We start from the raw sequence: 21,574 nt of genomic DNA, 5'->3' as shown, positions 1-21,574 counted from the left end.
GGTATATATGGTTATGGAATACATATACTTCATGTAGTTGGCAATACATTTTTAAAGTTGGGATTTGTGGTCTTGAATAATACATTTTTCCTTGGGATTATAATATATCAAAGTAAACCGGAAATGTTTTAAACCGGGCGATTCTGTTTAAACTTTTAGGTCTATCTATATAATGTGGCGTAGAGATCTTTTGGGCCCAAAAATATCTGGGATCCCTTTCCGTATATAGCGGCAATTGATTCTTTTGATTCTTTATATTTTATCACGTTTGTTTTTTTAGCTGATAAAACATAAGATGCATGTTTGACCACAGAAAGACAAAGGTAGTGGTTGCATTTGACCCCAAACAAAACAATAAAGTGGAACACATAAATTTTTACACCAGAATCACGTTTTTGAAAGAACACTATACTAGTATAGATTGTAACTCTACTAGTATATCTGAATTTTGGACGACTAAAACAGTAAATGTGTGAATTTGGCAAGATTTATTATAAAGACTCGGATTGAACCCTTTTCACCATGATAGTAAAATACTGCATCCAGATGAATATTGAGGGAAATTGAACAACTTACATCTGATTTTATATATAGATATGTATGTAATAAATCTGACTAAAAACTGTCACAGACTCAAATTTATTTAACAAAAGGAGCGTGAAGGCAAGAAGGGACTCAACTCAACTCCTATAAAAGACTACACAAGGGAGAAAACAAGTCAATTCATTTGCTTACAAGCAATGAAAAACATCTCTATACATAGGAGGAGAGATTCAAAAGGGGGATAATACTAAACAGGCGGTATGTTTGAGAAGGAGAAACCTTTGTATCCTTTGTAAGCGTAATACGCGATCCGCGTATAGTAAAACCCTGGGATGAATAGAAGACACCCCAGGACGATGAAGAAAATCCCTGTTTCCACCATCAAAAAAAAAAAAGAAACAAACAGAGAGAATGGATTGTCATTACTTTTAGATCAATGCCCAAATCACATATGAAACAACTAAGAATGATGATAGGTCATTGATGCAATGATGAGAACGTACTAGTTCTGGCAATACTAATAACATAGCAAATCAAATGAAATCAAGTTTAAGGACGATGCAGATACTTTGCTATCACATTTAGTGTGAAATGCAACCAAGTGGAAGAAGAGCAACCTAACTAGTTTGGGAGCCAAATCTCATGTCCATGTTAGAATCCAGAGTTTAAACATGTCTGTTAGAGAAAAATCAATCAGAGTTTTTGTGTGGACTTCAATGAATATATGTCCCTTTTAATCTCGCAGATAAGAGAAGCTTACTAAACGAGTTCTCCCGGAAGTTTACTAAACAATACAAATTCTAAGTATGAAATCCCTTAAGAAAGCTTCAATAAGACTTGTGTGTATTCATCCAAACACAGAGATCAAAAAGGCCAAAAGTGAAACGAAATTAGATACCATAGTAGCTCACAAGAGCACTCGCAACAATCTATGTTATAAGCTTAATAATAAGTAATAACCTAGAAATTCTTCTGTAACTTTCTTTTTCAAATCAAAATATTTCCTAAACAATCAAATTTTAGCTTTCTAAATCTCACTCAAACTTAACATCAACAAGTCCTCCAGAATCTCACGAATTTTCCATTTCTACACACCTACACTGGATCAGATAAGCTTTAAGGAACCAAGAGAATGACGAAATGGATTGCAAATGGGGGAATTAGTAAGAATGGATAAAGAGAAATCGCACCGTGGCCTCGATCACCGCCAACTCGATTATACGCCATAAAGAAACCGGAGACAATTCCTAGGGTTCCGAACACGAGCAGAGCAACCGCGAGTGCGATCTCCTTAACCGGCGGTCGGTTATTGACGGTGTATGAACTCTCAATCATTATGTCCTCGTCCGTTATCGAGAACGCATGGTCCACGTACGCCATTTTACACAGCTCACGGTCCCGGATCAAAGATCAATGGGATCGAAACGATCTAGAAGAAGAGCAGATTCTATTGCAGAAGATCCAGAGCTCGAGAAAAAAAAAAAAAAAAACGAAATCATTACTGTTTGTGTTTGCTTTTAGGTCTTTCTTCAGAGATGTTGATGAGTCTCTCTTGTTGCGACGGTGACGGGATCAGTTTGGTGCAATTTAATTTTTTTTTTTCTGTCGTGAAATCTACTCAACGTACGGTACACTGCCGGATCTATTTATTATCTAGATACACCAAACTACGCGTTGTTTGATTTTTCCTTTTCTCATAAAACAAAAACGGCAGAACGTGCGAGTTTTGTAACAAATCAGAATAAACACCAAAACAAAACAGAATATACTCTACTCTCTATTATTCATTCATTTGTTTGTTCTCTTGATGACAGACAGAGATCAAAGAGATTTTTGGGGAGGATAGAGTTTCCAGAGAGCAACAGTTGCATCATCAGATGCAGACGCCATCAGCTCACAGTCAGGCGAGTATGATACCGCGTTGCACTGCAAACAAACACATGAAAGCATCAAATACGATATTCAGACTCTCTTAACTGTTGCACCAGTTGATAAGAGAGTAATAATACTAATATACAAAGTCTGAGACTGAGAAATATTCACATACCGTTGCTCGGTGGTACTTTAGTATAGCTAGAGCATTTCCTTTGCGGTAATTATAGACCCTTACTCTGTTTCCAAATATATGTACCAAACAGGAGAAGAGCTTTTAGTCCTTACTCATTATAGTTAAAAGTTAAAACTAGTTGAAAGATCAACGGAAGGTGTTTTGGAGGCCAAATCTTGATAATAACAACTGATTCAATGCTAACCTGTGGTCCCAACCAGCCGTGGCTGCAATTTTCCCATCGGGTCGGATTGAGGTGCCCGATACACCAGGCCTTTCCAAAGTAATCTCTTTCCTCATTGTACAAGAACCCTTTACACATATAACAACAACATTCATGGAATCGGTATCAGACTATAGCTTTATAGTGATCACACAAGTGCATCCTCTCTGGCAGATGTCAAACTTACAGTGGAATGGTTGAGATTATACATCACAATTTTGTCATCTGCCCCTGCTGAGATACCTCCATCACATGATGATGCCACACTAAGACTCAAAACTGCATGAAGAAGACAATAAATAAAGTGAAAAAAAAAAGCAGGAACAACAATTTAAGAAAAAAATCGAAAATAGAGGATGGGAACAAGACCTGGCTCTGAATGAAACTTCACACTTGTTAAAGGAATCATAGCATTACGTATATCCCAAAGCAGCGTGGAACCATCCTCATAACTGCATAAGTTTGGTATACACCACCCATAATAAAAACAAAGTATAAAAATCTAGGGCATTGTCTTTCTTGATTAATTAACAGCTTTGGAAAGAGAGCATACCCAGCTAAGACATGTAAGAAACCCTGTGATTCAGGAGGGCAAAATAATTGAACAGCCATACACATTCCTACAGATGACCAATTTACCACCTTAATGAGAGCATTTTAAGCAAAGTTCAAAGGTGAACTGATCAATGCATGCTAGTTTTCACGATATTATTGACGGGGGAAAACATCAATTTTAACAAGAAATGGAATTATGAAAGATCTCATAGAAAGAACAAGATGAGCTTGTACCTCTTGCTTTCGTAGAATCATTAGGGGAATTGTCAGGGCTGGCTTGAGGAAGTTGTATGATCTTGTCTCCCGTATTCAGATCCCATATCTCTACCTTTACGGATGAACCAAGTCAGAAGAATGAAAACAGGAAACCAAGAAAGCGAGAAGAAAGAATTATATGGGGATGTTATCCAATACAACAAACTATATGATTTTCTAGATACCTCAGAAGGTTGCTGCCCTGCTACTGCTACATAAGTGGTACCTTCGGCATGATCTCGACCTGTTATTGTCAAATTCGTGGCAAATCTTAAGGTGTTCAAATTAATGGAGACCAACGATTGTACATTTTCAGTGACAATCTGTATGGCATCAGTTCAAACCGAAACCAGTATCAGGAACAAAGAATTTCCAGCCAACCTAAGTAAAACATACCCTGAAGCAGACCAGAGTCATCAACAGATCTTTCACTTTCATCTGTAGATTGAACATCACGTGTGTCTCCAGCATCCGGCTCATTAGAATCTTCTGACTGAACTCCAGCATCTTTAATAAGAGAAGTCGTAGGCTTCTTAACAAGAGAGAAGTTGCAAAAATGATAGGCGCTTGTATTGAGTATAAGTAATGGGTCTCTGCAAAGCATTTGACGAGAATCATTGGTTATAGTTCAATAGCAACAGAATGCATAAACAGTTGAAAAAGGGAGAGACTCATATCCACCTTGATAGACCACCATCTTCAATATCCCAACACTTAACAGTTCCGTCTCTGCCTTGGCTATAAACCATAACAGTAACTAGTTTCAGGTTTTCCGGAAATAGATGACGATTGAGTATAAAAGCATTATTGCTTCCATTTACCTGATAATCTTGTTCTCTCCTAACCAGGGACTAGCTGCTACAGCTAAAACCCCATGTGCTCTACTATGTGCACTACAAATCAGAAACAGAACAATGAGCTATAACCAGGAGGGATAGTTCATTATGACAAAACAATGAACTTGAAAAGCAAAAATACAAACCAAGCAGAAGAAACTGCACGATGCTGAAGTGTATCCCAAACCCTCAACTCTCCATCAGCTGAACTGGAGAAACAAAGCTTCAATTTTGCACCAAATCATTAAAAATAAAAAACAACACATGACTCGAGAATTGAGCTCAAGTGGGAGAAGACTAAATATACCCAGTGAAAAGCAGAGATTTTGATGGATGGAACGAAACGTCCATAACCGAGTGACGGTGCCCTCTAAGCACCGCCACCGGATCAGGCGGTGGTCTCTTGCTCATCTCCGTCGTAACTTCAACACAGAACCAAAAAAAACCTTGTAAATTGTAATAGAGAAGAAACCAACACCAAGAAAGAGAAAGCCTTTAAAACTCCGTGTCGTTTAATGTTAAACTTCGTTATCTTAAAAAACGGCATAACGTTCTAGCTTACTTTAATGAAACGGTAAAACAATCCATTTGACGGATAAAAATATCCAAGTTTCCAAACAAACCAACAAACTCTCAAACTGCTTCTTCAAGACAAAAAAAAGGAAGGGAGAGTGAAGAGCTGAGTTCTGAAGAATCCGATTCAAATGGCTCCGAGATCCGATTCACAAAACCTAACCACCGGCTCCGGCGCCGGAACAACAACATCTGATGAATCGTCAATCGATCCGATCTTCCACATTCTCCGTATCATCCCATTCTCCTTCCTCCGTCCGCCACGTCTTCGTCTCAAGCTCCCATCCTTCACACTCCCATCGCCGATGACTGTATTCTCACTGATTCTCCTAACTTACTTCCTCGTCATCTCTGGATTCATCTACGACGTGATCGTCGAGCCACCAGGTATCGGATCAACCCAGGATCCCATCACCGGGTCAGTACGACCCGTCGTGTTCATGCCGGGTCGGGTCAATGGGCAATACATCATAGAAGGTCTATCCTCGGGGTTCATGTTCGTGCTCGGTGGGATTGGGATCATAATGATGGATCTGGCATTGGATAAGAATCGAGCTAAGAGTGTTAAATCATCTTATGCTACTGCTGGGATCTCGTCTATTGTGATTGCTTATGTTATGAGTATGCTCTTCATTCGCATTAAGATCCCTGGCTATCTCCGTTAGAGGGTTTAGATTGCTTTTCACTTTTTTGTTATGTAATTGGAATATTGGATCTTTAGTTTAAGTTTATGTGTTTCTTGTTTGATAATGATAAATTCAGATATGAATTTTAGTAATCTGAAGCTGCATTGCTTTGATTTCTCAATCTTATTCAACACAACCAATAAAGTAGAGATTTTTTAAGTTGGGTTTGTTGCTTCAGGTGTTGAATAAGGGTTTGTCAAGGCCTGCAAAGGTGCAGCTTCCTTAAACTCTGTTTCTTGTGTCAAAAGATCAATTTTTGTGGTGTAAACTTTGATGCATGATTCTTTTAAACTATTGATAGAGAGTTCTTGATTGTGGAAGCCGGTCAAAAAATTTCTTGGAATGAATTGTCCTGAAACTGAAACTGGTGTTGTGTTGTATCTCTTACGGTCGTTACCAGCATAGATCTTGAACTTTCACTAAAGTCTCAAAGTATGATGAAGGCATGAGAATAGATATGGAAGGAGAGACTTAGTTATTGGGGGTCAAAATTGTTGTTTATAATCTTTAGTACATGATTTACAATAAGAAGTTATGAAATCTGAATGCGGCGTATTTACATATTCTTTATACATTTAGTGATGAATTAAAAGTAAATGGTCGAAAGATCTGCAAAATTGTGGTTACTGTGTGCGTTGTATTTATCTGCTGAAATAGGTTCTTGGGGAAAAGAGACGTCGAGGTGAGCACATTACAGGAAACTTGGTCGAAGCTAGGATATCAATGGGGCGGTACTCGGGCATGATGAGCCCTTCTCTCTCTTCCCTGGCCCAAGCCCTTGATCTGCCATTGAATGTTCCATACTTGACCAATTTACGGAATCCCCATGTCTTCTTCTTTGCTGCCATGTTCACCAATTTACCATTCATCTTCTGGCTCAGATACTCTCTCACCGCCTGCAAGCTCTGCTCCACAACCTCAATGGGTGGGGAAACGAGCGGGTTTCCCTCGGCACTCAGCTTCCTCAGCCGCCTCATGCATCCAATGGACTCAGGCAACACTGTTATCCTGTTGTAGCTGATATCCAGCTCGAGGAGGTTCAGGAGAAGACCAATAGAAGATGGAAGAGCAGAAAGATACTGGAAGTTCTGACTTACATTGAGGATCTCGAGGTTGATGAGGTTCTCGAGGTCCTCAGGGAGGATCATAAGGCAATTAAGACGAGCATCGAGGATACGCAGGGAAGTGAGGTAGGTAATGGAGTTTGGCAGGATAATGAGCTTGTTTGAGTTGACACAGAGCTTCCTCAGATTGGTTAGTTCTAACCCTATGTTGTCTGGTAATCTAACCAGCTCGTTGAAATTGGCGTTTAGCTCTTCGAGTGACCTGGGAAATAAAACAGAGGAATCAGTCATCATCATCATCATCATCATATATGATGGTGTGGTTCAGATTTGAGTTTTTAGTCAATGTTTGATGTGTGAACCTGCAATTTTGAATAGTTTTGGGGAGGGAAACAAGAAAGTTGCCGGAGACATTAAGGATCTTGAGCTTAGAGAGACAACCAATGGAGTTTGGAAGAGCTTTGATCTGGTTTGAGTGAATATCTAATGCTATCAAGTTGAGTAATCTCGCTGTTAGAGATTCTGGTATTTTCTGTTATCATGTAAAGACACAAACCCCAAAACAGAACATTAGAAACATATAGTTATCTGTATATGTAGACACACATGTGAAGTCAATGAGTGTAGTATGTAACCTTGATATGATTGTTGGAGAGATCAAGCTTGCAAATATTTGCCAAATTGAGGGAAGGATTTGGGAGAGACTGTAATGCCATGCCACTCAAATTCATAACCTCTAGTCTCTCTTCATCGTCTTCATTGTATGATGGTGACTTTGGTGAAGAAGAAGGTGAAATGGGTGATGATGGTGGTGATGTCCTCAAGTCCACCATCATCATTGTCATCATGTGATCCTTTTGTCCATGCAATTGCTGATACTGATATGCATCTTCGCATATCATGATGGTTTATAAATGTGTTTTGTAGGTTTATATATGAGTATATTATGGAGGAAGAAGATGACAAATGGTGAAATGAGTGATTCTTTTTCTGATTATGATGGCAACACATATATGTAGAGACAAAAGAGGCTTAAAGAGATGTATGGATGATAAAACTCTAGTGGGAAATTTCAAGGAAATGAATATTTTTCGGAAAGTTAATGATTTTGTAATTCAGTAAAAAAAAGAAAGGTGATTAGCTGATTAAGGAGAGAGAGTCATGCGTTGCCGAGTTTTTTCTTAACACCTGATCATTAATATGTTCAGCTACCCGCAAATCACTCATAAGTAGTATTTTTTTTTTTTTTATAAGCAAACAAGAAATAAATAAGCAAAACCATTAGGAAAATATATAAGATTATGGGCAAAATATAATTACTAGATGATAAAAGTACAAACTATAGGTAAAAATTTAGTCACCCAATTAAATAGATGATAATTGCAATTTTTTTTAAAAAAAAATTGTCGATACTCAATTGTATTTTTTTTTTTTTTTATTTTGGGCTAAAAAAAGAAGTAAAAAAATTGATAGAAATAATATATGAAATAGACTTTGCTCTAAATCTTTTATTTGTTTCATAATGAGAGTCCGAAAATTAACAAATCGAAATTTGTGGGGGTGAAAACAGAATTAATCAAAAATACTGATGCCACTTGTAAAAATAACTCCGAAGTAAAGCTCCGGTTAGTTTAGACAGCCATCGGAATTAAAAAGAACCGCCGGAGATGACAACGATGATGATGATCAGGTCAACGGCGACTTTGAAGGAATATTTAACACCGACGCTAAAATCCACCAAAGGAAATTTCAGTTCTCATGGTGAATTTGGCGTTTCAGTCTCTCAATTTAGTCGGAGAAGATATCTCAGTCCGAGCAGAGTCTTCGCCGTTTCAGATATCAATAAGCTCGTGACGGAGTTTGATCCGAAGATTCCGTTGGAGAGAGCATCTACTCCGCCGAGCTCGTGGTACACTGATCCTCAATTCTACAGTTACGAGCTCGATCGTGTCTTCTATGGAGGATGGCAAGCCGTAGGTTAGTAAAAAAAAATTCACACTTACACTTAGTTAGTTAGTTAAATGTTTCTGTAAAGTTTGTTACTTTGCCACTTCATATGTCAGGATACTCTGATCAGATTAAAGAGAGTCGTGACTTCTTCACTGGGAGGTAAGTAAACCATGTACAGATCAGATTGTTCTATGTCAGTCTTGTTCAATATGTATGACTTGGTGCAGGCTTGGGGGTGTAGAATATGTTGTGTGTAGAGATGATAATGGAAAGATTCATGCTTTTCATAATGTATGTTCTCACCATGCTTCTATTTTGGCGTCTGGAAATGGGAAAAAGTCTTGTTTTGTCTGCCCTTATCATGTAAGCTCCTTTAGAGGCTTGAAGCCTTTACTCTATATGATGATTATGCAGTGAATGAATACGGTTTTTTCGTCTTATTATGTCATTCTTTGTGGCAGGGATGGACGTATAGCTTGAGTGGGTCGCTTGTCAAAGCTACTAGAATGACTGGGATAGAGAACTTTGCTTTAAATGTATGGCATGTTGTTTAGATATAAGCATTGTGGTCTTTCACTTTTTTTTTGAAAGGACGGAAGAGTTTTGAATTTTCTTACTTGACTGTTTGAGGAAACAGGAAATGGGACTTAAACCTCTACGAGTGGCTGTCTGGGGACCTTTTGTTCTCCTCAAGGTAACTCAAGCCACATCGAGGAAAGGAGAAGATGAGAGTGATGATGCATTAGTGGCATCAGAATGGCTTGGGACTTCTGTGGGAAGGTTGAGCGAAGGTGGAGTTGATTCCCCGCTTAGTTTCATTTGCAGACGCGAATACACTATGGATTGTAATTGGAAGGTGAAATCTTGTTCTGACTATATACTCTTTTTAAACAACAGAACTACAAAAACTGATGATGGATCACTGAAAACATTTTCAGGTTTTCTGTGATAACTACTTAGATGGTGGGTATCATGTACCATATGCACATAAAGGTTTGATGTCAGGTCTCAATCTCGAAACCTATTCTACAACGGTATATTCATTTTGCTGAATACGAGCTACTGTCAGACTCGGACTTCCAATGCATGATTCTATTCTCTAGTTTGTTGGCTTGTGATGGACTTACTGTTTTAAGATATCAGATATTCGAAAAGGTTAGTATCCAAGAATGTGGAGGTGGTTCCAAGGCTGGCGAAGATGGTTTTGATAGGCTTGGATCTCAAGCTCTTTATGCTTTTGTCTACCCAAATTTCATGATAAATAGGTAAAATATACATCAACTCAATTGCTCAGCTCATCGCTAAGTGACTTTACTCACTCTTGTGGATGTTATGTTTGAAAGGTATGGACCTTGGATGGACACGAATCTAGTGGTACCATTAGGACCAAGGAGATGCAAAGTCATCTTCGACTATTTTCTTGATCCTTCTTTAAAGGTAAAACAGCAGACACAATATATCTCAGGCCTGTATAGCAATCTTTAAAATCTTCTTTTGGCTTTAAGGATGATGAAGCTTTTATCAAGAGAAGTTTGGAAGAAAGCGACAAAGTTCAGGTACGAGAATGAATGACTCTCATTATGCCGAGAAATAGTTAATGGAACGTGTACGGTTGGTGTATCAGATGGAAGATGTTGTGTTGTGTGAGAGTGTTCAAAGGGGTCTCGAATCTCAGGCCTATGACAAAGGAAGATATACTCTTGTGGAGAAGCCAATGCACCACTTCCATTGTTTGTTACATCAGAATCTCAAACTTTGAAACTCTAGTCTCCAGATAGTTACTTGTAACATATATGTATATATGCATGCATTTATGTGAATATTCTACAGCTGTATTCTCTCTAAAGCAAGTATAAAATGAAGCCTCCTTGTGTAGAGACTTAGCATTTAAGGATTAAGGTAACAGGATTAACAACAACTAAACAAAAATAGGTATATATTTCATTTGTTTGATTTTAAAACGAAGAAGCCGTCTGCGAAAATACTGAGAGACTAAGAGAGTAAAAGTATTCACAAGTTGGATACCACTAACCCACCTTAGGTATTTAACCGCTTTCTCTTTTCAAACTAATTATTAACCTGAATCAATAGAAAAAAAGCTTTAGATGCGTTTAATGGCTTGTCTATAGCGAAGGAAAGGTAACTACTTTAACTACCTGATGAGTTCCTTCTCCACCGGTTTATTCTAAAGTATTGGCTGACTGGAGTTTCTGGAACCGGTATCAATTTTCCGATTACCGCCAAAGGCCAACTGGTTATATAACATAAAACAAAATCTACCTGGTAAGTTTATGAAAAAATGTATCTACTAGTTCTTGTTTTCACCTAATCAAAACTCTTTGATGACAAAGTTAACAAACAAACCTGACGGAACCGATTCCAACCGAGACGAGCCACATCTTCCAATCAAGCTTAGTCGTTGAGGCAAATGTTCCAAGGAACTCGACAATGACTACCTATTAAACAGTAAACAACAAGCAATAAAACGGTATGTTAATGTCTCAGATGTACAAAAAAAAAAGTTACTTGGAGGAACAGAAGAGGAAGAATTGAGTACCTGGAGCACAATGGTGATACAGATGATGCCCACAAAAAGGTGATTCCTGAGAACTCCACGGAAAATGTTTATTTCATCTGGCTTCCGTGCGTTGAACTCGTTGAAGATCTAACAAATTTATACATCAGTTTGCTTTCTGCTGTGCCCAAGCTTTTATTATTATTATACAGAGGACTCAATATCTTTTACCTGGCAGATGACAAACGCATTGAAGATAACGGTATTCTTCACTTTCTCTGGGTTTTTGTGACTCTTCAGATGAAGGATACTTATTCCCTCGAAATTGAGGATTAACAAGACTGTCACTTGGTACATCGCCTAATGATATGCAAAACATTTAGAACCCAGAAAAGGCTTAACCATTGTGATTTTTAGAGAACTAGAGTAAGAAGAAGAAGATAGCTTACTTGTATAAACAAATTTCTCCACATGATATTTGTGATGAGAGGTTCTCTGAGAGCAAAAGATAAATATAATTATGTACAAATTGAAGAGAAACTATGATCACCATGCAAGACTTAACATGCTTTCTCAAGTCAAATAAGAAGAGGTACCTTCTGCCAACAGGAGATCGATCCATCAAGTGATCGGTTGGTGGTTCAGTGGCTAAAGCAAGAGCCCCAAGAGTATCCATTATAAGATTGACCCAGAGAAGCTACAAAGACAGGGGAGAAGACTCTTTACCGACATGGAACTATTTGTTTACAAGTGAATACTTTTGTGTGGATTATAAAGAAGTGGATTAAATTTATAATATCAAACCTGTACTGCAGTTAGAGGAACATCACCCGCGGATATAGCAGCCACAACATTGATGACAAGAGCTGCGACATTCACTGTGAGCTGAAACTGGATGAACTTTTGAATATTGGCATACACAGATCGACCCCAACGGACAACCTATAGGAATCAGATTACTTAAATGGAATCCTATTCAGGATAAATAAAAGATCATAAATACCCCCAAAGGAGAACATTTGAAATTTCTGAGGAAATAATTCCAAAAGTATTATGCAACAGAAAATGAAGCTTACTTTATAAAAAAAATTAAATCCCTTGGTTTCCAAGGATACCAACCTTCACAACGGATTCAAAGTTGTCATCCAAGATAATGATGTCTGACTTTTCCTTTGCAACTTCGGTGCCTTGAATACCCATAGCGAGTCCTATATCTGCCTGAAATTCAGGGGACAAAACAGAAAGTGTGATCCTCAATATCAACAGTGTTTTTTAAAGGTTACATGTCTGAGGTCGACATAAAAAATATTGAACCTCGTGCAGTGCAGGAGCATCATTGGTTCCATCACCAGTCACAGCCACGACGTGTCCCCTTCTCTTCAGCGATTGTACAAGAAGAAGTTTGTCATTGGGTGATGATCTACCCATTACCTTCAAGTTCATCAACAATGTCAGGTACCATTAAATAACTGTCTTCAATCTTAAACCTAAATCGTAAGGCTCTTACAGATATCTCTTCACAAATCCTATCTCTTTCTTCTTCTGAAAAGGATCGAAATACTTTTCCTTCAATCAGATTAGGCTCACTAGCATCAGAGTCTGAAGCTAATATACCGCATTCCAATGCAATTGCTTTGGCAGTCTGAATGTTATCACCCGTCACCATACGAACCTGAGGCCAATAATGGAAATTAGAAGCCTATACGCCCATGAACGGAGGAGTCTAGAATATCTATGAAGAGAAACCATCAGGGAAAGAAGCAAATGAGATCTCTACGGACCTTGACTCCAGCTTGTTGACATAGTAAAACTGAATTTTTGACACCTGGGCGACAAGGATCCTACAATGTGTTGGCAGATAAAAATACTTCAATGAATGGCCATCTGGTATAAAGAACCACATTAAGGCAGATCACAAGACTATTCTAAATGGAAAGGAGAACTCGGAATACGGGATGCTTACCTTAATACCAACGATAGCCAACAATACAAGATCATCCTCAGGTAATACCCATCTAGAAAGTTGCTCGTCATCAGTTGGAATCTTGTCCACTTCAAATTTTCTGAAGGCAATTGCAACACAACGCAGACTCCTTGCAGCCATATCATTGATAGCATCTATTAAGCCAGCCATCTGAAAGAACAAGACTTTTCATAAGAAAAAACATGTACTTTCCATTAAGACTCGCATTACCAAATCTGGCACTGATTTGGGATACAAAGGTTTAATAGCGTAAATATAAGAGTAAAAACTGACTTGGACTTGCAGTAAGAAAACGGTCTTGATTCAAGACACAATGATAAGTTAAACTTTGAACACATATTATTATATCATGAAAGAGAGACATAATTACTGACCTTCTCTTCACTCATATCTACAAAACTCTCATTATCATCCATATATTGTGTGCAGGAACCCAAAACAATTTCGGCAGCACCTTTCCAGTGAACATGGACACTCGAATCTGACTGAAATTGAATTAGAAGTTTGTTATGATGGTGATTAACAAGTGGAAACAACCATAAGTGAGAAACCAAAAACAAAGCAAAAGATCTACGAAAACATTGTTGAGAAAATGAAAAAAAAATGAGAACGTTACTGATTTCACTGCTACGCCTCCCCGTTTCTTCTCTGAATTGAATGGATAAAATTGTACAGCAGAAGATTCAGACTTAAGAGCATCGAAATCCATTCCTAACTGCACAGCTTATCAAAATATAAAAAGATAAGTTCTCCTCACCGCTATAAAACTGGAAACAGAAAATGTAGCTGAAAAATAAACCTTTATCGCCCAATTAAGAATTGCTCTTTCTGTCGGAGATCCAGAAACCTGAATCTCACCACTCTGTCATCAGCAAAACATACACATTATTACATTATATAAGCTGAGTAGAAACCAAACAGGAAATCAGTAAAGATCCAAAGAATTTTAATCCTACTTCAGATCGGAAGACACTGCCGGTTGTATTATGAGCAATTCCTTCAACAAGTATGGATGTAAAAGCAGATGGCAATTTTGTGCTGCTGTCCGGAGGATCCATCTTTTGGAACCCAGCATAACACTCAACAACAGTCATCTGAGAAAAGAGAAAGTATTAGGGGACTCGCTTGTTCGGCACAAAATTTAAAATAGCAAAAGCTCACAACTAGGAGAGCCTGTGGTAAATGTTAGTGTGTTAGCAATAGCAAATACAGAAAGAAGTTAGCATTAAGATTCACCTCGTTTAAGGTCAAAGTTCCAGTCTTATCACTGCAAATTGTTGTTGCAGACCCCATGGTCTCACAAGCAGAAAGCCTACGCACCTGAAATTAAAATTTGTTTTTAAGTTGCAAGCAACATTCACATAATATATTTTGAATTCCTTTTCAAGCAAACTATTTAGACCCAAAATTTAAAATATACATACCAAAGCTTTATCGGCCATCATTTTTCTCATGGAATACGCAAGACTGCCAGTAAGAAGTAAAAAAGATCAGTGAGAAATTTTTTTACAGCAGATCCATCAACATCTATAAAGTTTGACCACGTTATAACAGAATCCTTTCCAACTCTGAAGGCCAATTGCTATTATTAAAATATGTATATAGAAGAGACAAAAGACTTACGTCAAGGTAACAGCCAACGGAAGCCCTTCAGGCACTGCCACTACAACGATTGTAACCTACAATACTCAGACAAGTTGAGAAGAACGGCCAGAGATGTGAATAAGTAGCTGACGACTGTATTAGCCATGCTAATTTCTTCTAAAGAAACACTTACTGCAACAGTGAAGATTTCAACAAGATCATCTAGCACATGATCAAATTTTGTCTTCCCTCTAACAAACTGTGGCCCTCCCTGTTCATTCTTCGTGTGACCGGTAAAGTAGCTGCAGAGAACAAAGAGTTGTTCAATAACCACTGACATTCACTCCACACAGTACTTAGTTGTCAAAATGAAATTTAAACGCACCGGACGACTAGGACAAATAATACAACGCCAGCAACTGTGAGCCCCACAATCCCGATAAATGTTGCAACACCATTCAGGCGCACCTGAAGAACCAAAGTACGGATAAATATTGAGCAACAATAACCACAAAATATGAACTGAGGAAAGTTGATAGTCACCTGCAATGGTGTTTCTCCACCATTGTCTTCTGAGACGCTAGCCATAAGTAAGCCCCATTCAGTGTTGACCCCTACCCCAGTAACCTGAGTTTCAAAAACAAAATAGACTTAAATAATAAATCTGAGAAGAAACTCCAAATCAGATGTTTTGACGCCATAAATAGAAAATGTTTTTGCTGCAACCATTCACCAACAACGGATATCTTTGTTCACCAATTAATCATCTCACAATTTTTCTCCAGAATGTAAAAGTAAACGTAAGTGACCGTCAAGTCTTACCAACATTGTCCCATTGCCATCTGCAACTTTACAGCCGGACATTAGGAATGGATTCTTAGTGGAGTTTTTATGAACCTGCGGAAAACAGCTATCTCAGAAGCATGAAATGCAAAGATAATATTTGTTGCAAATGCTAAGGAAGAGCGTAAAGCATACAATTTTGCTCTCTCCAGTCATGCTGGACTCATCAACTGCAAGGGAATGGCCAGCAACTAAAACTCCATCAGCAGGTACCTACGAAAATTATTTGCAGATCAAATATAAATTCTATCTATTCTGAAATTCGGAAAAGAGTTAAGAAAAATTGCATTGACAAATTCATGCAACTTGCCTGATCACCAATATTGAGGGGTATGACATCGCCTACCACAATGTCGTAAATTGAAATCTCAACTCTTCTCCCACCGCGGGTAACCTGGTCATATGCATGATGCACGTTTAAAAATTAAACCAACAAAAAATGGTATCATCTATGAGCTGCATGATCATCCAAGCTATCACCTCTATACGTATATTTCTTTTCTCTTCATTTAAGTTCTGGAATTGAAGAGATTGCCGGTAATCACTGGTAGCTGCCAAGGGAAAAGGTATACAAATTAGTGGAATACACCCAGCAGTCAAATGTATGAGTGAAATCAAATTCAGCAAGGAATATCAATACCAGTCACCACAATGACAAGAAGAACGGCAAACGCAATACTGATGCCATCGTACCATCCCTTTTCGATACCCTAAGTAGACAGCCAAAAAGTACCAAAAGATCAGGAAGAATAAAGAAAACTGCAAAAGTTTGGATAATAGAGATAAACCAACTTTCTACCCTCTTAGAGCAAGAAAGCTTAGAATGAGTACAAAGACAAAGTAAAAAATAGTCGACAGATGTGCTATCGAGCTACATCGATATGGAAGACAGAAAAAAAAAAAAAAAAGACGAGAAAGGCGTAACTCGTTCTAATACTGAGAGGTACAGTAATTCTGGATAGTATTTTTTAAAATAAGTCTCAGTCAATTGTTCTAAAACTATGACACATAGAAAAGGACTTCAAATTTCCAAGGTATGCGCTGAGCCAAATACTGTATAATGTATCAATTCCTAAACTGAATACCTCGGTCTTTATTCCCAATGCCAAAGAAGCAGCTGCTGCTACAATCAGTATGATCAACGTAAGATCTTGAGAAGCTTCCCAGACAAACCTCTGTCGAACATGAGGGAAAAAACGAAAGATATCAAGATATTAGTTGATTGGATAGCTTCACAGGCTGAAGCGGAAAAATCTCACAGTTATGGAAGCTACTAAAAACAAAAGATTTAAAAGTATTAATACCCAGAAACTCCTCCCTTTCTTCTGAGGGTATGTGTTTGATCCAAAAGCAGATTTCCTTTTCAGTATGTCATCATCATCCCCATTTATACCCTTCTCCAAGTTGGTTTTTAACAAGTCAGACAACCCTTTGACCTAATGGAAGAAAAGAGAGTATAAATAAACATACAGTAAAACCTCTATAAATTAATAATGTTGGGACTAAGACATTTTATTAATTTATAGTGATATTAATTTATCTATAAATTAATAATTATTATTTTATAGTGTAAATTAATAATTATTAATTTATAGATATATTTTTAATTGTTTATTTTTTTAAAAATTATGAATTGGAACAACTATAGCAAAATAAGATTAAACTTTCGGATGTTATAAATTTTATGGTTTAGGAATTGAACTTGTAATATTTAGAAAGCATTATTTACAATAAATTACAAATATTATAGACAAATTGACTTATACACATGAGACACATAAATTCAAATCTATGAATAATAATATCAATTCTCCTATTTTAATAATCTGTCAAATTATCAAATTGTAAATGATGCATATCTAAAAATTAAAACTTTAAATTTAATTATTTGTATGACATGTTATAAAATATTTTAGAGATATCATTATAGGTTGAAAATACAACATTACAATTGTTCTATAGAATTGAGCTTTAGGAGAAACATACACTATTATATCAGTATATATATATATATATATATAAATTTACATAATTATTAATTTATGATATTATTGGGACCATATTTTATAAGGAGATTTCGAAAAAATTATTATCTTATTATCTTATCGAATATTGTTAATTTTTACACTGGCCCGACTTGGGACCAGCAAAATTTATTAATTTATAGTGTTTATTAATTTATAGAGTATTAATTTATAGAGGTTTTACTGTATATGAGTTTCGTAGCTGAGAAATAATTGGCCGCAGAGAAAAGTAAAAGATCAGCAAAAGCAAAGACATACCCCTCCAAGTTCTTGAAGCGATCCTATATTTTGATCTCTTGAAATCGATACAATCTGCTCCTGTCCAATACCAAAATCACCACCACCAGAAGTCGGAGGTGGACTTGTAATTCCTAAAAAGAGATAAACCTCAGTCAACTACAGCATATTAATCAGAAACAAAATTTCCTTACAGAAAAAGTAATAACCCAATCAACTGATGTAAATGAATCAGAAACTTGGAACCATCAATAATTTCTACAATGATGTCTATATCCAAGAAAACAGGCCGCAAAACTACAGTTCTTAATACTGTTCATGCTACATCTAGAAGATAATCGACTCAACCCATTTGCAATGAAGATCAATCACATTTTGCAAAACATGAGTCATCAAAACAACGATCATCCCGACAGAACTTGTGACTGCACAGCTAAAAATAAGGTATTAAAATGGCAATTACTCAACCCCTACAACACTGCAGGAGAACAAATACATGCTTCACAAAATGGAATGGGGAAAAAACTAAATTGAAGGAAAGAATTAGAAACAGAAAGAACTTACCAGTTACTCGGCTTGCAGCTGCTTTAAAAAGATGTGCAGCCTAAGGAAAAAAACAACATTACTTAGATACCACCAAAACATTAAATCAAGAAAATTTAGTAGCAAAGCTTATGTACTCTTATCGCTTGGGCATGCGCTCTCATCTTCCTCAGCATCCGTTTCTTGTCTTCTTCCCTTTTCAAGTCCAGAGTATATCGAAATCGACGAGAAGCATTAAGTACAAGCGCAGCTTGCTACAAAACCCATAAAAAAAATAAAATTGGTTTCCAATTGTTGAAGACAACAAAACAAAGAAAGCCTAAATGCAAATGCAATGAAACAAATCACAAGTGGAAGTAGAGCAAAATTACCCTCCAACGGCGTAGTCTCTCCACAGGAGCATTCTTAGTGCTAGCAATATCAAACGGACTATCTTCATAGTCATTAAAGCTGCTGGTACCAGCTTCCACGTCCTTGTCTGGAGAGTTACTAAATTGTCCACTCATGGCTGTCGCAGGAAAGATAGCAACCCTAGCCTATAGGCTCTCTTCTTTAAGCTAAACAACGCAAAAAAACACACCCAAATTAGTAAAACACAATATAGCTTTTTCCGCATTTATCTCCTTCAACATAAACAACAACAAAAAAATTCCCAAATCTCAAATCCAATACCAAAAAAAAAAAAAAAAAAAAATCCCAAAAACCAAATCAATCCAAAGACGATACAGCTAGCTTAACAACTCTCACATTACACTGTTCCAAAACGCAGCAACAACAACCAATCCTCTCACCAGCATCAGAAACCAAACAAACTTTGGTATCCCGATTCCCAGAAGAAGCACCAAATCGTGGCGAGGAAATTTCAAAATTCAAAGCGAAGAAGAAGCAGAAACAAGCTCAGTAAAAAACAAATAGTTTTTTGCTTTTTAGAAGTGGTCCAACAACAACAATCGTGTAGGGTAACTAACATCGTGAATCGTGCCGGAGATTCGAATAAACAAACCACAAAGTAGCAGAAGCAAAAAGGCGAAGAAAGAGAAGGGAGAAAAAAAAAACATAAATCTCTGGCGATTCCAGAAGAAACAACCAAAAAAAGTTTTCTCTACGGTTACTGTTGAATCCAAAATTATCAAAAAAAAAAAAAGATACCTCAAATTATCGGCGGAAGGAAAGTTTCAGGATGATTACTCAGCTCTCTCCCTTTTGTAGTTTGATGAGAGAATACTCACTCTCTCTTCCGGATTATTTTCCCGTCACTTTCTCGAGAAAACAAACAAACAAACAATAAGAGAAGAGAACGAACGAGAAAGAGAGAGAAAAGAGAACTTTAGGAAACTTCCTGGAAGTATAGAGAGCAGCTTTGACTCGTCACTCCTCGTCAAAAAACTTTTTGTTAGAAAAAATAAAAACAAAAAGATATATTCCTTTATTTCCTATTTCTGTTGATATAATCTTACCTCAATATATAATCCACTAAATTCTTAATTAATCCTTCTATATTAATTAGAAGTACATATATAAAACTAACTTTATAAATTGTAAAAAATTACATTATCATGTCATTTGTTTTAAAGACAAATTTTTAATTTTTGTAGTAAAGATAAAAATATAATTTAAATATAAGACTAACAAAATCTTTTAAATAATTATTAGTTTTCAGAAAGAATACTTTATCTCTCTAATTAATTGTGGATAAAAGTTATTAATTAATTTTTAAAAAATTGTAAACTAATTAGAATTTTAAAAAGTAAGATTTTATTTTTCAGTATCCAATTTATTATTTTAATAACTATATTTGGAAGATTTTGCTAAGATTTTAAATTATGATTCTTTTATCATCTTTCTTTTATTTTATTTACAAATTATTTTTAATTATCAAATATATATGATAAATAAATTTGTTGATTTTTTCTGCATATGTTTTGATTTAAATTTTTAAAAATAAAGACATATTACTCAATATATGATGAAAAATGTGTGTTTTTAATCTTCCACATCGGCGGTTGATAAAAATAAAATTATGTAATTAATAACATAATAAATTTTATTTTATCATAATTAAAATACTATAATATTTTAAAATAATTAGTATTAAAATTTATCACAATTAAAATACTATAATATTTTTAAAGAATTAGTATTTAAAAAGATATATGTAGATTTACCAAACAATTGCAATATTAAAAGTAAATAGTGTCTCAAACAAAATATTTTTTTAAAACAACTATAACAATAACTTTTATTATTGTGTTATAATTTTTGGAGAAAATGTTGATCCGTGATATATTGTAGTTATAATTAATTACACTGACTCTTTTAGAAGGCAATTTATTTGTTTATTTTTAGTTAAACAATATTTGAAAGTTTAGAAAATTTAAAGTTTTTGTATTATACCTTTTTGGAAAAAAATTCAAATAATTAGTAAGATATTTAAAATAAATATATAAACCGCTTAAATTTTGAACTTTTGGTCTATCATCTTACTTATATTTAAAAAAAAAAACAACATTCATCTTATAGTCACACAATATACTTGCTCCCGCGTAAGAATACATATATAGCTAGCTAGCAACATATCTCACCACTACTACACTTGTAACTTGTAAGTGACAAATGAATTACTATACATCATTTTCGAATGAAAGCTCCTTTTGCTTCCTTCCAATTCCCATATTGCATTCTTTGGGAATCTTTGAGGCAACAATCGCTTATAGCTCAGTGTGTACTCTTCCTATTGACATTTTGGTATTGGTTCGATAGTTTTGAAAACAAGACTTTTGCCGCATGGGAACCCAACATTGACTTGTTTTTTTTTCCCAATATCTTTTGTTATTAATTGCTAGTAAATCTCAAAGCCACGTTTAGGTTTAGAAGAACGTATTCACGTACGTACATGTCCGTAACAAAATAGTATATCCCACACACACGTAAGTGAATCTTGCCTTTTTACACAGTCGTTAATGTATGAAACACGCTTTCCGTTTCTAAATAATGATTATATTTGAATGGTCTTGTACATTGTCTACTGCCTTTTTAACTGGAAAAAGAAGTTGGTCTACTATATATATATATAACAACTTTGTAAATAAATAAAAAGCATGAGAATAGCATT

The 21,574-nt window shown here is 36.1% G+C and overlaps 6 protein-coding genes across 25 annotated transcripts; 2 read left to right on the top strand and 4 right to left on the bottom strand.

Moving 5' to 3' along the window:
• Nucleotides 1-563: 563 nt before the first annotated feature.
• Nucleotides 564-2,151, bottom strand: LOC104721876 (uncharacterized). Of its 2 annotated transcripts, XM_010439951.2 has the most exons (3): nucleotides 2,046-2,151; nucleotides 1,734-1,972; nucleotides 564-912 (listed from the first exon to the last, which is right to left on the bottom strand). In XM_010439951.2, the coding sequence occupies exons 2-3, from the start codon at nucleotides 1,921-1,923 to the stop codon at nucleotides 791-793; spliced, it is 312 nt and encodes a 103-aa protein (XP_010438253.1). In that variant the 5' UTR covers nucleotides 1,924-1,972; nucleotides 2,046-2,151; the 3' UTR covers nucleotides 564-790. The 2 variants fall into 2 exon arrangements, with proteins under 2 accessions (XP_010438253.1, XP_010438252.1); XM_010439950.2 differs by having other exon boundaries at nucleotides 1,734-2,065.
• Nucleotides 2,152-2,217: 66 nt separating this feature from the next.
• Nucleotides 2,218-5,102, bottom strand: LOC147933656 (protein DECREASED SIZE EXCLUSION LIMIT 1-like). Its single transcript, XM_087474617.1, has 13 exons — nucleotides 4,767-5,102; nucleotides 4,606-4,668; nucleotides 4,445-4,516; nucleotides 4,305-4,361; nucleotides 4,020-4,216; nucleotides 3,809-3,867; nucleotides 3,603-3,696; nucleotides 3,367-3,433; nucleotides 3,183-3,265; nucleotides 3,001-3,092; nucleotides 2,796-2,902; nucleotides 2,591-2,654; nucleotides 2,218-2,469 (listed from the first exon to the last, which is right to left on the bottom strand). Exons 1-13 carry the CDS (start codon nucleotides 4,868-4,870, stop codon nucleotides 2,365-2,367), a joined length of 1,164 nt encoding a protein of 387 aa, XP_087330743.1. The 5' UTR covers nucleotides 4,871-5,102; the 3' UTR covers nucleotides 2,218-2,364.
• Nucleotides 5,103-5,132: 30 nt separating this feature from the next.
• Nucleotides 5,133-7,766, bottom strand: LOC147933654 (plant intracellular Ras-group-related LRR protein 7-like). The gene is made up of 3 exons (XM_087474618.1): nucleotides 7,418-7,766; nucleotides 7,145-7,314; nucleotides 5,133-7,044 (listed from the first exon to the last, which is right to left on the bottom strand). The coding sequence occupies exons 1-3, from the start codon at nucleotides 7,682-7,684 to the stop codon at nucleotides 6,360-6,362; spliced, it is 1,122 nt and encodes a 373-aa protein (XP_087330744.1). The 5' UTR covers nucleotides 7,685-7,766; the 3' UTR covers nucleotides 5,133-6,359.
• On the top strand, nucleotides 5,164-5,810 carry LOC147933655 (uncharacterized). Its single transcript, XM_087474619.1, has one exon. It carries the CDS (start codon nucleotides 5,164-5,166, stop codon nucleotides 5,695-5,697), a length of 534 nt encoding a protein of 177 aa, XP_087330745.1. The 3' UTR covers nucleotides 5,698-5,810.
• A 530-nt stretch (nucleotides 7,767-8,296) lies between the features above and the next one.
• LOC104721871 (choline monooxygenase, chloroplastic) lies at nucleotides 8,297-10,607 on the top strand. Of its 2 annotated transcripts, none has more exons than XM_087476418.1 (10): nucleotides 8,297-8,759; nucleotides 8,846-8,891; nucleotides 8,960-9,095; nucleotides 9,194-9,268; nucleotides 9,370-9,588; nucleotides 9,671-9,766; nucleotides 9,876-9,997; nucleotides 10,076-10,169; nucleotides 10,238-10,288; nucleotides 10,357-10,607. In XM_087476418.1, exons 1-10 carry the CDS (start codon nucleotides 8,450-8,452, stop codon nucleotides 10,489-10,491), a joined length of 1,284 nt encoding a protein of 427 aa, XP_087332544.1. In that variant the 5' UTR covers nucleotides 8,297-8,449; the 3' UTR covers nucleotides 10,492-10,607. The 2 variants fall into 2 exon arrangements, 1 of the variants encoding a protein (XP_087332544.1); XR_015573082.1 differs by having other exon boundaries at nucleotides 8,326-8,759; nucleotides 9,671-9,737.
• LOC147933653 (calcium-transporting ATPase 10, plasma membrane-type-like) lies at nucleotides 10,511-19,899 on the bottom strand. 18 transcript variants are annotated; one of them, XR_015573081.1, is made up of 35 exons: nucleotides 19,612-19,897; nucleotides 18,834-19,019; nucleotides 18,600-18,716; nucleotides 18,484-18,523; nucleotides 17,941-18,053; nucleotides 16,963-17,094; nucleotides 16,744-16,833; nucleotides 16,299-16,368; nucleotides 16,139-16,209; nucleotides 15,969-16,052; nucleotides 15,794-15,871; nucleotides 15,638-15,712; nucleotides 15,359-15,442; nucleotides 15,201-15,283; nucleotides 15,009-15,117; nucleotides 14,855-14,910; nucleotides 14,656-14,698; nucleotides 14,468-14,551; nucleotides 14,188-14,325; nucleotides 14,031-14,093; nucleotides 13,848-13,954; nucleotides 13,606-13,716; nucleotides 13,211-13,381; nucleotides 13,029-13,131; nucleotides 12,755-12,919; nucleotides 12,562-12,678; nucleotides 12,367-12,465; nucleotides 12,052-12,189; nucleotides 11,844-11,944; nucleotides 11,697-11,742; nucleotides 11,479-11,607; nucleotides 11,290-11,397; nucleotides 11,097-11,188; nucleotides 10,889-10,983; nucleotides 10,511-10,811 (listed from the first exon to the last, which is right to left on the bottom strand). XR_015573081.1 is itself a non-coding variant. In XM_087476414.1 (35 exons), exons 2-35 carry the CDS (start codon nucleotides 18,966-18,968, stop codon nucleotides 10,807-10,809), a joined length of 3,201 nt encoding a protein of 1,066 aa, XP_087332540.1. In that variant the 5' UTR covers nucleotides 18,969-19,019; nucleotides 19,612-19,899; the 3' UTR covers nucleotides 10,511-10,806. The 18 variants fall into 18 exon arrangements, 10 of the variants coding, with proteins under 10 accessions (XP_087332540.1, XP_087332541.1, XP_087332542.1 ...); XR_015573079.1 differs by having other exon boundaries at nucleotides 13,029-13,088; XR_015573075.1 differs by having other exon boundaries at nucleotides 13,848-13,946.
• Between the last annotated feature and the right edge of the window lie 1,675 nt (nucleotides 19,900-21,574).

This window comes from Camelina sativa, chromosome 11 (genome assembly GCF_030686135.1).
Source record: "Camelina sativa cultivar CO46 ecotype springtype chromosome 11, ASM3068613v1".
Classification (NCBI taxonomy): domain Eukaryota; kingdom Viridiplantae; phylum Streptophyta; class Magnoliopsida; order Brassicales; family Brassicaceae; genus Camelina; species Camelina sativa.
The sequence above is the reverse complement of the archived record's forward strand: the minus strand, read 5'-3'. Positions and strand labels throughout refer to the sequence as shown.